At 38.6% G+C, this 15,576-nt stretch overlaps 1 protein-coding gene across 11 annotated transcripts in view; it reads left to right on the top strand.

Annotated features, from left to right (window-relative positions):
* LOC102236993 (obscurin-like protein 1) overlaps positions 1–15,576 on the top strand; it is a 48,267-nt gene that overhangs the window by 30,456 nt on the left and 2,235 nt on the right. For all 11 annotated transcript variants that reach the window (XM_023336752.1, XM_023336762.1, XM_023336761.1 and 8 more), the window contains 12 exons: positions 636–911; positions 2,210–2,479; positions 2,562–2,828; positions 3,850–4,119; positions 5,051–5,317; positions 6,977–7,243; positions 8,442–8,554; positions 9,655–9,808; positions 10,658–10,819; positions 10,890–10,994; positions 11,626–11,892; positions 13,082–13,351. In XM_023336752.1, the coding sequence (XP_023192520.1) occupies positions 636–911; positions 2,210–2,479; positions 2,562–2,828; positions 3,850–4,119; positions 5,051–5,317; positions 6,977–7,243; positions 8,442–8,554; positions 9,655–9,808; positions 10,658–10,819; positions 10,890–10,994; positions 11,626–11,892; positions 13,082–13,351 (2,688 nt within the window). The remainder of the gene's footprint in view (positions 1–635; positions 912–2,209; positions 2,480–2,561; positions 2,829–3,849; positions 4,120–5,050; positions 5,318–6,976; positions 7,244–8,441; positions 8,555–9,654; positions 9,809–10,657; positions 10,820–10,889; positions 10,995–11,625; positions 11,893–13,081; positions 13,352–15,576) is intronic.

Here is a 15,576-nt window from a genome sequence, read left to right as displayed (position 1 = left end):
CAACCCTGCATTAAAATAAGTAGTCGGTTATTTTTGTAGATCCAAAACATAAAAAGGGTTTTGAAGGTTTAACGAATGATTACAAACTTTGCTAGATGATAAATTGTCCCAGAAATGATTGTGCTGAATGATAATATTGTCGTTTTCAGTTCATTTTTAAGCATTTTCATAATAATGATCAAAAATTGATAAACTTTAATTTCTACAGAACAAATAACACTGGAACCGGAAGACATTTTAAATATCCAAAATAAACAAAAACAATAAATAAAATGGGAATAAAAATCAAAACACAACTGAAACCATAAATATATTGAATCATAAAATCTCTGTAAACAAAATTATCCTTCAAAAATATTAATCATGAGGCTCAGACAGGTAAAACGGCCAGTTAGGACTTTAACTTTTAACTGCAAATACACTGGGGGGGGGGGGGGGGGGGGGGGTTGTCAATTCTGGGCAATAAAACAAAAGATTTAGGTCACTTTTATCGAAAAGTATATACGCAATTTTAATAAATTAATGAACACCAGATGTGTTGATCAAAAGAGAAAGCCAAAAGCCTGAACTTTTAAAATTTGTGTAACGCCTCCTTGTTCATCTCCAGGCTAATTAATGTGACTGTTCATGTTCAGAACCTCCTGTGCAGATTATTGGGAACTCTGGGAACCCGGAGCATCATGTGATGGTGACAGGAGACGACCTCATCCTGGAGTGTGAAGTTTCCAGAGCGAACGCCGACGTAGAGTGGACCCGGAACGGAGAGGCTCTCCAACCGAGCGACCGGATCCGGATCGACAGCTACGGCGTCGTGAGGAAGTTCGTCCTCTCCGGGCTCCAGCCCTCAGACTCTGGAGAATATGTGTGTGAAGCCATCGACGACAAGCTGGTCACAGTCGTGGAGGTTCAGGGTAAATCAGAGCGCTCCTTCTGGGCCCTTAAAGCTGCAGCAACTTTTACAAAAAAATGTTTTTTCAGTTTATAAGACAGAAAATCTGTGGAAAAAATAAATTTCCTCCACTTAATTCCTGAGCTGCTAGTACTGTAAGAAATGCACCGCTATTGGTGAAAAACAACCAATCAGAGCCGGGAGGAGGGGCTTAGCGCTGTCAATCAATCTCATGTACTCGCTGCTAAATGTTCTAATGGTGGAGAAACAACTTCCTGTTACAGGAGAATGTTTACCTGCCGTCATCTGTGATTATGCTTATGGAGCTACATTAGTCTCAGAAAGGTTCACAAAGCTACAGTAAGACTTGCAAAAAGATCCGTTTAAATGTGTGTATTTCAGCAGTGCAGCTCACAAAGTCGATACTTACAGAAACTTTACTGCAAGTCTTTAATATAGTTGTTTTTGGACTGTAGGCCAAGTCAACAATACTACATTTCCAACAAGTCTGATTGTGCTCAGATACTCAAGCTTTTCTTCTGGGATATCTGAGAAAGTCTCAAAAGTGGAAAACGCAGCGAGCCGATAATTCGTGAACGTGTATTTGGTGATTTGTATGCATAGTTTATTACAACTTGTGCATTTGAGAAACTGTTTACGCATGTGAATGTTGAGGTACGCTTTTATTCACGGTGTTCTGCACATTAATGAATCATGTTGTACATTTATACGTCTCCTTTTAGTCTTTTAGTTAGATCTTTTTGGACACCTGCAAATCTTACTCTACACTTTGAGAATCTTTCTGAGTCTAATTTAGCTCCATACATGCTAACTAGCATTAGCATTCACAAATGGAGGGTGATTGGCAGCGCTAAGACCCGCCTCCTGGCTCTGATTGGTTGTTTCTAGTTAGCACTGAGATGAGAGGAAATTAATTTTACTAAACTGTCATAGATTTTTTTATAAACAATTACATTTTTTTAACAAATGTTTCAAAAAATATGTGAAATAAAAATATTTTTTATAAAAGTTACATACTGTAGCATTAACTTGGTTCTTATTGCTGCATTTTATATTTTATATTTTATTTTATTTTATTTTTATTTTATTTTATCTACAACTGCTACTCAGTGGTGGTTGTTGTGTGTCTTGTCTCTATGCTGTAACTGCGAAGTAATTTCCCTGCTGGGATGAATAAAGTACTTCTATTCTATTCTATTCTATTCCATTGTTTTCAGTTGCATTTTAGACGTTTCGGGGTTGTAGCTTCATATCTTTTTGTTTGAATTCTTTGTGAAACTTGTTTTTTTTCTCCCTCAGATCCCCCAGCCAAGTTTCTTAATAAAAAAGGAAAGAATAACATGTCAGCTTATGAGAATGAGAGCGTCACATTGTGTGCCGTTGTGAGCAGCGAACGAGCTAATATCCGCTGGATGAAAGACGGCCAGCTGTTGAATAAGGACAACATTCATATCTCCAGTGAGGGTAAAACTCATAAGCTCACTATTAATCCTCTGCAGCTGTCAGATTCTGGAGAATATGTCTGTGACGTAAGCACGGATGAAATGTATTTCAGTCTTTTAGTCGAAGGTAAGAACGCCTTCTGCTGTGACCTTTACCCTGACTTGCTTGTTAAATGTTTATAATTGTGATCCTTTGTTTTTTTTTTCAGAAATGAAGGTGAAGTTTGTCAAACGTCTGGAGAATGTGATCTCTCTGAAAGGTAAAACTCTTACGCTGCAATGTGAGGTGAACAAGCCTAAAGGAGACGTGCAGTGGCTAAAAGACGGTAAGGAGATGACGCCAAGTCGCCGCTGCACAATACGAGCCCAAGGCCGGGAGCGAAGCCTGACCATCCAGCAGCTGACGGACAAAGACGCTGGACAATACGTCTGTGAATCCACAGACGACCGAACAGCTGCCAATGTCAGCATCGAAAGTAAGTCACCTTCATTCCTCAAACTCAAGTGATTAAAGGTCAGAATAGATCGATAGGCCATACAAAACATGTTCATTACATTTTTCTGCTCAAAATGACTCTTAGATAATAATATTTTAGTTGTTTTAGGGCGTCCTGTCACTTTAAATCCAAATAAGCTGCTGCTGTTTATGCTCCCCCCAACTCAACTCCTACACTCTCACATAAAAATGGCTGCAATTATTCAACCATATGTCTTTGAAAAGCATTACTTGAGCCTTCTGTGCGTCCAACGAGAATGCAGGAAATGGCTTCTGTACGGTAAGTCAACAACAAAACACGTCACTGTAAAAACACAAACTCTTACAAGCATTTTGGTTTGCAAGTAATTTTTCAGCAGGACATTGGAGTTTGTTTTAAGTCAGTAATTAATTAATATTGATGGAACAAGTACAGTTACTAGTGAAATAATATGCCAGTGGAACTAGTCCTTTTCCCATCAATATAAAGGAATTATTGGGTTAAAACAAACTGCTATATCTTCCTGAAAAGTTAACTGTAAGTTAGTCTTATTGTTTCAAGTGAACTAAGATATTTGCACTAGAAACTAGACCAAATATACTTGGTAAGATTTTGTGTTTTTGTTGTGCAGCAGCCATTGTACAGTGGTAAAACCAGCTGGCCAAACGTTTTGGAGCTCAGCTTGGGTTGCTAGGTAATGGGGCGGAATTCTGCTGGGGTTGCTAGGTGACGGGCAGAATTCTGCTGGGGTTGCTAGGTGACGGGCAGAATTCTGCTGATTTGTGATGTTACATTTCAAAGGGTTTTTTTAAAGGCTCTTTTTCCAGACACCAAACAAATCATCAACATAAGGCCAAAAAACAGCTGAGTGGGTATTTTTTTAAGCTTGTGTTGTTTTCAGAAGCAGTAGAAACCCAACTGGAAACACAAAACTGTAAAAATGTGAATTTTGTATAATACATCCCCTTTAATGTAAATTTTTACCCGAAAACGTGACAGATTTTTAATGATGATTTTTCAGCCCCCCGTGTTGTGGAATTCATCGCTGAGCTGCGTAACATCACCATCCGTGAAGGGGAAGATGCCGTGTTTAAGTGCGTGGTCTCACCGGCCGACACCACCTTGGTTTGGCGTCTGAATGGAAAGGACGTCGCTCTGAACGAGCGTACCGCCGTCTCCTGTAACGGCCTGTGCCACATGCTGTGCATCAGCAGCTGCTTGGTGTCAGAAAGCGGCACAGTGACGGCTGACGCCGAGGGCCTGGAGTCAGCGGCAGAGCTAACGGTCCAAGGTGAGCTCCTCATGTCTCATAAACAACAGACTGTCTGCTTTTCTCTTTAATTAAACGTTTAGCTCCTCCTTAACAACAAAATAAGTTTTAAAATATACTTATACATGGTGCATCGGAGAGGGAAAGGCGACAGTTATGCTAGCTTGACTTTGACCACCTCAACATTCAGATGTGCTGTGGAATTCGATGCGTTTCGGTTCATGTGAAAGATAAATAAAAGGCGACCTACACACCAACTCTGACAGATCATCAGTAGAGCAGGTGTTTAAATTGGCTAATCAACCACTGCTGTGTTAGCTTAGCTAATAGCAGCGGTAGCTAATCTACCACAATGATCACTTAATAATAATCTCAAAATAAACATCAAGTCTGAAAACATAAAACTGTAGCAGACTGAATCCTCTGTTCATTGTGTGGGAAATGGTGTTGAATCCTGATACATTAGTGGAGCTGTTGTCAGTCAGCTGCTATGGCAACTGGTCTACGTACAGCGTAGCTGTCACTGAGAGGGAGAAAAAAAGAAGAATGCTAAGGCTAGTTAGCATAGCAACCGATCACAGTGAATGAATGGTTTTCCTGTACAGGTAAGTTGTTTTTCCGCCATTAGCACGTTGAGCAGTGGTACATGAAATTGATTGACAGCGCTATGTTGTGTTTAGATTTTCATTTCTATCTTATTTATTGTTTTTGGTTGTTTGGGATATTTAAAATGGCTTCCAGTTCCACTGTTAATTGTTCTGTTAATTGGCTCTGATTGGTTGTTTTTCTTCAGCTCCACCATAAATTATCTGTCTCAAAACTAACTGTCACAACATGGTGACAAGTCTTACAAATATGTAAAGGTCATATTGTTCTTTATGAAAATAAAAGTTACCTACCGGAGCTTTAAACACTTAAATGTTGTCCTGTAATCTGTATTTGTCGTTTAAAGAGCAACAGGCGCTGTTCACAAAGAAAATGGCGGCAGTTGTAGCTGAGGAGTACAGTGAGGCGACTCTGGAGGTGGAGGTTAGTCAAGAGGCGGCGGAGGTCCAGTGGATGAGGCAGGGGATCCTGATCCACCCCGGCGCCAAGTACACCCTGAAACACAGGGGCCGGACCCACAGCCTGACCGTTCACCAGGTGGCCGCGGCGGACCGGGGCGCCTACAGCTGTGAAACCCTCCATGACCGGACGCAGGCCCAACTCGCCGTGGAGCGTGAGTGTCCTCGTGTTCTCGCTCCGTCCTGTTGCTGTTTGTTTACCACCGTTACCGACAACTCCCCCTGCGGTAATTAGTTTACTGGGAACAGAGGCAGCATGTACTGGGAAGGAATGGCAACCAACAGGTGACATCCCAACCAAACTCAAGACACAGAACAAGGTCGGCCTGATCAGACTCAAGCACTGCAAAAAAAAACACCAAATCTGACCAAGTATTCTTGGTCCAGTTTATAAACCTTCTAACACTTGAGATAAAACTGAATGTAGCTGCTTATTTTAAATTAATAATTCTGTAATAATGATGAAAAAGTTCTAGTTCCACTCGTAGAATATTCTACTTATGTCATAATCAACAGCAGTGCGCCGTTGCCTAGCAACCCCAGCCACGCCCAGCCCCGTTACCTAGCAACCCAGTTCCAGTTCCACTGCCGGAAAAATGTCTTGATTGAAGCCTGATAACGTAACTTTTCTGTTGTGATGTTTTATTTACTGATTACTGTTATTTTATTTTATTATTACTTTCTGTAGTATTTTTCTCTCTTTCTCGTTTCATCAACTTATTCTGTTGTTCGTTTTTGTACAGAACTTTGGTGCCGTTTTAAACCTATTTTTAAAAATACTATAGAAATAAATTTGACTCTGACATCTTTTTAACAGCTAAATAATCAGCCAGTGAAACTATTTCATCAATATTAAAGAATTGTTGATTTAAGTCAAACTTATATATCTTGCTGAAAATTTGCTTCTATGTTCAATTTAGATAGAAGGAAATTAAAGTAATTCCTAGTTGTTATTAGTTATTATTATTAATTAGCTTTAGTTTAGTATTTATTAGCTATAGTAGTATTTTTAGTTTTTACACATTTTGGTTTATTTTTATGTGTAGAATTCAAAAAGGTCAAAGTATTGTGATTATTTATACATTATTTGGGTAATGAAGACTCAACAGAAAATATCATTTTCATTTCTTGAACAATCAGCTGCTTGAGTGGGGAAGAAAATCAATGTCAGTTCAAAAGGCTAATAAAAAGATTCATAAACATGAAAATGAAGGACATTATATGTATGATTTTAAGTGTCCTGAGATATTTGCAGTAGAAACTAGTCAAAAAACTACTTTTGTTTTTGCAGTGAGAGGACGTATCGTTCTTGCCGTCTCGGTAAAGGTTTCCTTGATGACGTAAAACCTGGTTGACGTTGAGGCGCCGTTAAACATCTTGTGGTAATTAAGATGCACTTATGTTAGGGTTTCCTCCTGCTTCTGCTGCCCAGGCTGCGGTCTGCAGGCGAGTGGCTGAATTAAAAGCTGCTCTTTCAACACTTGTGCAGGTGGGAAGGGGAAAGTTGGGACTTTGGGCCGCTGTTGGCACGTCCTCTGAAGTTTGATCTACTCTCACTGCGTCTAAATTTACACACTGGCCTTCAAAACTAAGGTTGTTGTCATCAGGTCTCCAAAATAAACACTCATTTTTTCCACTGGGAATGTTTGTGTATTCACACAATAAGTGAAAAAACTTGGCAGTTTCCAACCTGGGTTTTGTTTGAGGGTCAGTGGCTAAAATCAGCCAGTTGAACTGATTCCAGACCCATTGTGTAAAAGAAAGAGACACCATTCCTGATAAGTTCCTGTCTTTTGTGCTCTGTTGCCCCACAGCGCGAAAAATCAGCATCAAGCGTGGGCTGACAGACATTAAAACCACGGAGAGAGAAACGGCGTCCTTTGAGGTGGAGCTGTCTCACGCCAACGTCCCGGGAACCTGGATCAGAAACGGGATCCAGCTGAAGCCGACCAACCACTTCCGAATGAGCGCCAAAGGAGAAGTCCACAGCCTGACCATCTCCAACCTGTCGGTGGAAGACACAGGCAGCTTCGTGTTCAGCGTGGAGAACCTGAAGACGTCGGCTCGGCTTGTTGTGAAGGGTAGGAAACCCACAGGAAGCTCAACAGATCAGCAACTTCCTAAAATACTTCCTAAGCCTTTTTTTGACTAAGATATCTTTTGGAAAGAAAGAAGTGGAGATTTTGGCAAAGAAATTACTACCTCTCTCCAAAACATGTTTCAGGCAAAAAAGAGGAACCACAATACACAATACAGCAGGTGTTTGCTAATTGCTGCTGGCTAGTCTGAAGGAGCTACAATCTATGAATACTTAAGACAGAAAACAGTTTATAGCTGCCTTTTTTATTAGTTCAAACTAACATCCTCGGTTTTCCTCATGTCCAATATCGAGGCTTCAGTCAATCAGTAGCAAGGATTGGCTGCTTTTCAAATGCCAGCCAATAGCAGGTCCTGTAGCATTGCTGCTAGCTATTTCAGCTAACCAATCAACTTTTTAAGAATATTTTAAACATGTTCTACGAAAATATCTACAATTAGGTGAATTTTCCACAAAAAAATAAAAAGGAAGATGTGGAGAAAGTCAGAATACAACAAATAAAGATGTAAACGTGAAGTTGTTTGTCATAAAATGGTTTTTATGGTGTTTTTAGTTGTTCCTGGCCTCCACATACCTTACCTGCCAAGCTGTTTCACACCTGTCAACATGACGACCCACCTCATTTAAAGACACAGCGCGACCTCTGTCTGCCTCATCAGCTGGGAATGCCTTTGTGTCTGATGACCTTTACCCTTCAGCTGACTGTCAGATGCTCTGGAAACTGCCTGCAACTCATTTCTCCTGTGATGCGACCTCTGGTCCTGTTCCAGGCGTAATGGCAGCCTTATGCATCCGTCAATATAGGATTATGTCCAAGCAAACCCGTTGATTTGTTTTTATCGTTTGTACAACAGGTTTAACGAACCAAGTAATCGAACTGTAATCGTTTTGCTGCAACCTCAGGTGGCAGCTGCAGTTGTGGCCGAATGGCAGCCATTACAGGCATGATAGTAGTAGGGAGTGGCACCTTCATCCAGGCTCCCGTTGCAAACAAAGAAAATAACCTCCAACCGTCCAATGAGAAGCTTCGGCTCGTTCGCTCAGGTTGATCTTTTCTCACTCCGGCGCGTCGTTCCTGTGAGCTGCTGATGACATGCAGAAGATCAGTCCAAATATAGCAGCTAATATGAATATGTAAATATGTTTCTGTGGTTTTAATAAGTGATTTTGTTCCTCTCCAGAGCCTCCAGTGACCGTCGTCAGGAAGCTGGAAAACCAGAAAGTTCCTGACGGGTCGGTCATCTCCTTCGACTGTGAGCTGTCCAGACACAACGTTGACGTCAAATGGATGAAGGTTGAGCTTTTCTCCAGCTGTTTCCCTTCAGAAAATCATTTTATATAAATAAGTTTATATAATTTTCATTTTTCTATGAATTTTGAAAATTCAGTAAAATGTCCAAAAACCTTTGTTTTCTCATTGAGACTCAATCACATAATTTGGAAGAAAGTTGACTTTAAATTAGTTTCAAAGTTATAAAAATGTACAATTTTATGCTAAGTTAACTTGATTAATGTTGGTTAAACTTAAAAAAAAGTCTCTTAATTTTTAATTTTAGTAACATTTAAAGACAGTTAAGCCTTTGAATACTGTTTTCTGTGAAACTTTTAGGAAATTTAAATAAAAAAAGTTAATTGTCTAAATCAAAAGTCTGCAATATTTTCAAAGTTGCAAAAAGGCAACTAATAGTAAAATTTGTTGTCATTTTAAAAAAAGTTTACGTTAAAGGGATTTAAAATAAAGATAAACATCAAATGTAGCGAAAAGAGGATGGACCTTTTTTACTGTGGGATGAAAAATGATGTAAAAAACACAGAAATGAAGAATCTTGATTAAAAAAGGAAACTTATTGTAAATCTGAAACTTGTTTAAAAGCTATATCTTAAATATTTGTGTTTTTTCTTTTATCTTTGGATGTTTTTGTGTTTATTCTTAGCAACAAGATGTGTTGGGCAACTAAAAAAGCAACCTACACTAAAAGTGTGTTGCTGAGAACAGACTAAAAGTCTTTTTGAGGTTTTGTTTACTATGAAATTAAATTAAATAATAAGGAGACTGTAATTTTTTCTTTAATTTCACTTAAAGACTTTTTAAAGACTGCATCACCCTTCAATCCTGAGCTGGAAACATAAATTTGTGAAAACTTTTGTAGTGTGGTGAAGGGCCGAACAAAATCACTTTGAGGGCCACAAATGGCCCACGCGCCGCACTTTGGAAACCTCTGTTTCAGAACATTTTGAGCAAAGCTAGAAACTGCTAAACTATCTTATCCTTTGCAAGTAAATATTGACTATTAGGAGACTAAATGTCTGCTCTGTAGTCATCCATTAAACTGTTTCCTGTGGAATAATAAATAACTGAACAGGAAGTTTAATCGTTTTTATTTTTTCTTTCAGGACGGGGTTGAGGTGAAGCCCAGCAAAGACGTCCGTATTTATGCGATGGGAAGGAAGCGCTTCCTGCAGATAATGAAATGCAGCGCGGCCGACTCCGGCGTGTACGCCTGCGACGCTGGTGATGCTGCCACTTCCTGCTCAGTGGAGGTTTACGGTAATGCACCGTTAAAAACCTGCATTTTCTAAAACTTGTGATTGTTGAACAGGCTGAATTAGCTCCAATTAAAGTCATTTAAACTTCATGAAGATATGTGAGATTATTTTATTGTAATATTGAAAAAGATCAAAGATCATGTAAAATATTCCTTTAATAAGATGTAATGTTTTGTGTAGCACAGCACTGCCCTCTGTTGGCATCTATCAAGTATTACAGTCTTTCATTTTGTATGTTTTTATAGCTAGAAATTAAAACATAAAAAAATTTGAAAAAGTTAGAAAAGAATTTTTAGTGAAAATTTGTAACATTTTAATTTTGATGTGAATTTTTAAAATTTTCCCCAAATCTTTGTGTTTCTCATTTAAACTCAATAACATAATTTATAATAAATCTGTAAAATATTTGTGGAGAATTAAGATAAATATTGCAGGAATAAACTGAAAAACAATTAAAAACCTGCGTTTATGACTCCGCCTGTCCCAATAAACAACAAACCAATGAAAAAAATGATCAGTTAAAATCAATTTCTATTTGCATTATTTATATTTTTTTCTTTTTTTGTCTCTTTCTACCAAAACGTGGATGATGAAAGTCTATTTTTGAAGGACAGTGTTGTTTACAGGGATTTTATAATTAACGTTTTTGTTTATTTATTTTTTGTACTTGAAATGTTTTCCAGTTCCAGTTAAATGTTCATTAGAATCTAAACTTTATCGATCTGAGAATGTCTTTTTACAGGAAAACGGTGCGTTGTGAACTTCTGGGACATTTAATCGTCCTTCAGATTGTGATGATGAGTTTGTAGTTTGTGGTTTAAAGTGTCTTTGGTGTGATTTGTGTCTGCAGAGCGTGAGCTGCTGGTCCTGCAGGGTCTGGAGGATTTGGACATCCAGGAGGATCAGAACGCCGTGTTCGTTTGTGAGATCTCTGTGGAAGACGTTCCAGGGGAGTGGTACAGAAACGGCGAGCGGATCCAACCGACCAGCACCGTCAAGATCCGGCAGGAAGGTCAGCATTTAAAGGTTAAACAGGAAGTAAAACGCTGGATGACATCGATCTTATTTTTGACTTCTTTCAGGAACAAAACATTTTCTCCTCATGTGCAACGTGCGACCTGAAGACTCCGGGGAGATCAAGTTTGTTGCCAGAAACTCAGAATCTGTTGCTTACCTGGAGGTGGAAGGTAAGAAATTCAACTTTAATGACAAAATAACAGACACATCAGAATGTCATTGATTATTCAGTCTGATTATTAATTAGTGGTTATAACTTAACCGACTCGCCTCTTGTTCTTACACACAGCGGTTTCATTAGACCAGCGGTGTCCAAAGTTTGACCCGAGTTTGTTTCAAAAATGAAACAAATGTGACTCTCCAACACTGTCATTTTTTTTAGTTTGAGATTTTAAGTTTATTTCGTCTTAAAAGGCAAACCTCGAGATTTTTTCTTTAGCCCGTTTTTTCATTTTTATCTCATAATTTGTCACAAACAGTCTGTAGAAGAAAATTATTATTTTGTTCCTGGGATTAACTAAAAACAATTTTGGGGTTTAAAAATTGGAAACTTTTTTTCTGTCTACAACAGCAAAATAATTAGTGATTCTTCCTTCTTCTCCCTCCTAAAAAGGAGCAAATGTATCACTTTGTGTTCTTTATGTCTGTGGACGTTTTACACGTTTTCAGTGAGATATGTTTTTATTGTGATTGTTTCCATTCGTGTCCCCCGGCTGCTTGGTGCTCTACTAATTTTTCTAAAACATCATAAATAGAGTACTGCATCCTTTTTTCTTAAATTTGACACTGTTTGTGCTCCAGAGCTCCCGGTGAACATCGTGAAACCTCTGCAGGACACCAGCGCCCTGGAGAAGAGCCGCGTCGTCCTGGACTGCACCGTGTCCAACCCCAGGTGCAGCATCCGCTGGTACAGAGGCATCAACGTCGTCCTGCCCTCCGAACGCTTCGAGATCTGCAGCGAAGGCTGCTACCGCAAACTGATCATCCAGCAGGTGGCGCTGGAGGACGAAGGCACCTACAGCGTGCAGGTCGGAGACTACACATGCTCCGCCAAGCTGACTGTGGAAGGTAAACAAGTCACCCTGCAGCACCGGTTTATGTTTTGGAGACGAAGGCTTTAACTGCAACACAGTGCTGAGGCACTCAGATGTCAAAATACTAAGACAATTCATGTTCTTTTGTTACTTTTCAATCTTTTATGTGCAATTTAAAGTATATGAAGTGCAGGATCGCGTCTTACCACATTATTTGCTCAACACAGTCTTTCTCAAACTGTTGAGACCACTGCTGCTGCTGCTGCGTGAAAACAACAGTTCATTTACCACAGGAGTTAGCTTTGTGCTTAAAAATATTAATGGATAAGTGACAGCTGAAAAGAAATGCTGACGATACCAGTGGAAAGAAAACAACATCAGGACTGTTTAAATGATCTGAGGAATTCATGTCTGCAGGAATATTTCAGTTTCTCATGTTGGGCTGCAGAACTTTAGTTTTTAAACCGTATTAACATAAATAGGCAGCAGATCTAAGTCTGTTCTGCTGAGTGCGACACGATGTGACGAGTCGGTGAGCAGCGCCGCGCCGCGCCCCGCGCCGCGTCGCACCGCGCCCCACGCCCCGCCCTGCGCAAACAATGTTTCATTTCTACCAAAGAAACTCAAGTCTATTTTTCTTTTATTATGTTTCTAAATAACAAATAACCTTAAAAATGTTAATGCACAAAACATTTGTAGTAAAGAAAAACGTTGTTTTTTATTTGCATGTTTTATTGTTATAACGTTTAGGATCCATAAATAACTAAAAACGCTCCGACCATCATCTCCATTACTGCTGCCTTCCTGCAGTTTTATTCTCTGTTGTTTAATGAGAATCCTGTTAAAATAATAAAATACAGTAAACTGAACTACCAGCGTTGGCTTGAAATGTAACAGATAATCGAACATTTATATTTTTGTCTGAATTTCTTAAAATTTTATTTTCAATCCACATAACTTTAAATTGTTTTATTATATTTTTGTGCTTTTATTAAAAATCCTCAGTTTTAAAGCAGAGAAGCTGCTTACTTACTAAATGTTAATATGAAACTGTCATGTTTACATTTAATGCTTGATGTAATTATTTACAGATTACTATTCCAGTTTTGGTTTTTGTTGGTTGGAATCAGTCAGATTTGTTCCCAGTTATCAAAGTGTTTGAAACGGAAACTGTTTTCTCGTGTTTCTCGGTGACCGCCGTCTCGCTCCTGTCCGCCCACCAGCCCAGTCGGTGCTGATGGTCCGGGAGCTGAGAGACGTGGCGGTGTCGGCGCCGGACGACGCCTGCTTCGAGTGCGAGGTGTCGGCCCCGACGGCCCGCGCCCCGGCGTGGAGCCTGAACGGCGAGCCGCTGCAGCCCGGCCCGCGGGTCCGCCTGGAGAAGACGGGGACGGTCCACAGGCTGACGCTGCGGCAAACCGCAGCCGACATGAGCGGCCTGGTGGAGTTCACATCCGGGAAAGCCAGAAGTCAAGCTCAGCTCCGAGTCGCAGGTAGGAACAACTGATTACACTGCAAAAACACAAAATCTCATCACGCAATTAATGCAGTTTCTGCAGAAAATAACTTTATACACTAAAAATGAGATCAACTAACTTAACTTTTCAGCAACTCATTAGAGCTTGGTTTAAGTCAATGATTCCATAATATCGATGAGTACTGGCATCAATAACTCAGAAAGACTTTTGGTTTTTGCAGTGTACATGGTGCTTCTGAAATGGAGGCTTTACAAACGTCAGCTAATCTAACTTTTGTTCAAAACAACAAAAAAAGAAAAGTAAACTGAAACAAATGTTTTGAAGATGGAAAAAAAGTTTTAAAACTGAAACAAATGTTCAAGCCGACTTTTCAGATTCAACATTTATTTCAGTTAATTTTTTTCCCTTTTGAACAAACTTTTTGGGCCCATTTTAGCTCCATAATTGAGCCGCATTTCTTTAGAACTTTTTATATATGCTGTAATAAATTCCGGTTTTCACCAAATATCTTGAGACTTTTTCCAACAAAAAATGCACAAAATGTTGAACCACAAGCAGGAAAATGGATGGACGTAAATGTCAGTTCTCCTGCTGGCCAGTAGGTGTCAGCAGATCTACATAATGAGAGGATTCTTCTGGACCTGATTCGGCTTTTTGTCACAATTTATCCAGAAATAACTGCAGTTTTCTCAAAATCATGGAGTTTTCTGCATATTTACAGAATAAAACAAAATGTAAAATAAAACAGCATTCCTCCTTTAATATGAAAAAGGTACAAAAACTGAAAAACATGCATTTCGTTTTATAGATCTATATGTTATCTGATTTAATTAGATAACTTTTAGTTTTTAAAAACTAAAAGTCTGGCTGCTTTTGAAAGAAATTTAGACTGAATTATAAATGATTTAAAACTTTTATGCATTAAGATTCTTACAAAGTCTCCAGACGGAGCCTGGCAGGAACTTAAAAAGTACTATAAGAGTATTTTTTCTATGCTTTCCTTTTACTTGAATATTTATATTATGAAGTATTTCTACTCTTACTGGAGTAAGTTTCTGGATTTTCAACTCACTGAATGAAAAACATTTAACCAAATAAAAAAGGAAATCACACAAAAAACTGAAGTTTCAGAAGAAAAGATTTAGAAAAATTATTTTTCTTTTGATCTTTAAAATAGAAAAATGTTAATTTAACTTTATATTGTGGTCCATCTGATGTGTTTTTACATAAATTATTGTTTTGATTAGTTACTCAGTAACTTTGTAAATACTTTTTCCCTCTTGATTAATTTCTTGGCTACTTTTTACTGTTTTTTTTTTTTTACAAGAAAATTCACCAGACGGCTGTTTTTATTCACAGTTCATGAGTTTTATTTTGAAAGAAATTGATTTGGAAAATTCTATTACATGAATTATATGTTTTATATGAATTATTTTAATTTTGGTTCTTAAAATACAAACATTTCTTCTAAACTTTATATTTTGGTCAGTCTGATGATGTAATGTTTCAATATTAAATGATTGATCATTTGATTAGTTCTTCAGTCGCCTTTATACCTACTTTTTACTTGAGTAAACATAAGCTAATGTAGTTCTACTCTTATAATTTTTAATGATGATAAAAGTTTGGTAAAAAATGAAGAGCTTTCCTCTGTAATATTCAACCTGAACCACTAGGGGGCGGTAATAAAGCTTTGAGTTTCTTCCGTATCTCAATTTGGAAAAACGAAGGAAAAGTTGTCAAAATGTCTAGAATTATCTGACCAAATCAGATGAAAATGTGAATAAAAACGCAGATAAGTGATTTTTATCTGTCCTGGTGGTGTGTGTGTGTGTGTGTGTGTGTGTGTGTGTGTGTGTGTGTGTGTGTGTGTGTGTGTGTGTGTGTGTGTGTGTGTGAGGGTCAGTGAATAGGTGAAGCGGTTCGGCACCCCGGGCTGCCACGTTCTGTAAATAATACAAGGTGTTTATGGTCCGACTCTATCAGTGGGTATGTAGGTCAGGCAACACGGCAACGGCACCAACAAGCTGCTGGGAATTATTTTTAGTTTTATTATGATGCCTCAGATTAAACAGAGTTTAATCATCTGACCCAGATACTGAAGTTTAATCGCCCTGAACCTGAACCACAGACACAAAAGAGTTTATTAAATATTAATGAAAATATTCACAGTTCCCTACAAAAACTGACTCAAGTTTACTAAACAGAAAACAGCTTCACTACTTAGACAAAATAAAATC

Source organism: Xiphophorus maculatus, chromosome 7, assembly GCF_002775205.1.
Source record: "Xiphophorus maculatus strain JP 163 A chromosome 7, X_maculatus-5.0-male, whole genome shotgun sequence".
NCBI classification, from domain to species: domain Eukaryota; kingdom Metazoa; phylum Chordata; class Actinopteri; order Cyprinodontiformes; family Poeciliidae; genus Xiphophorus; species Xiphophorus maculatus.
This window is presented reverse-complemented; position numbering and strand designations above follow the sequence as displayed.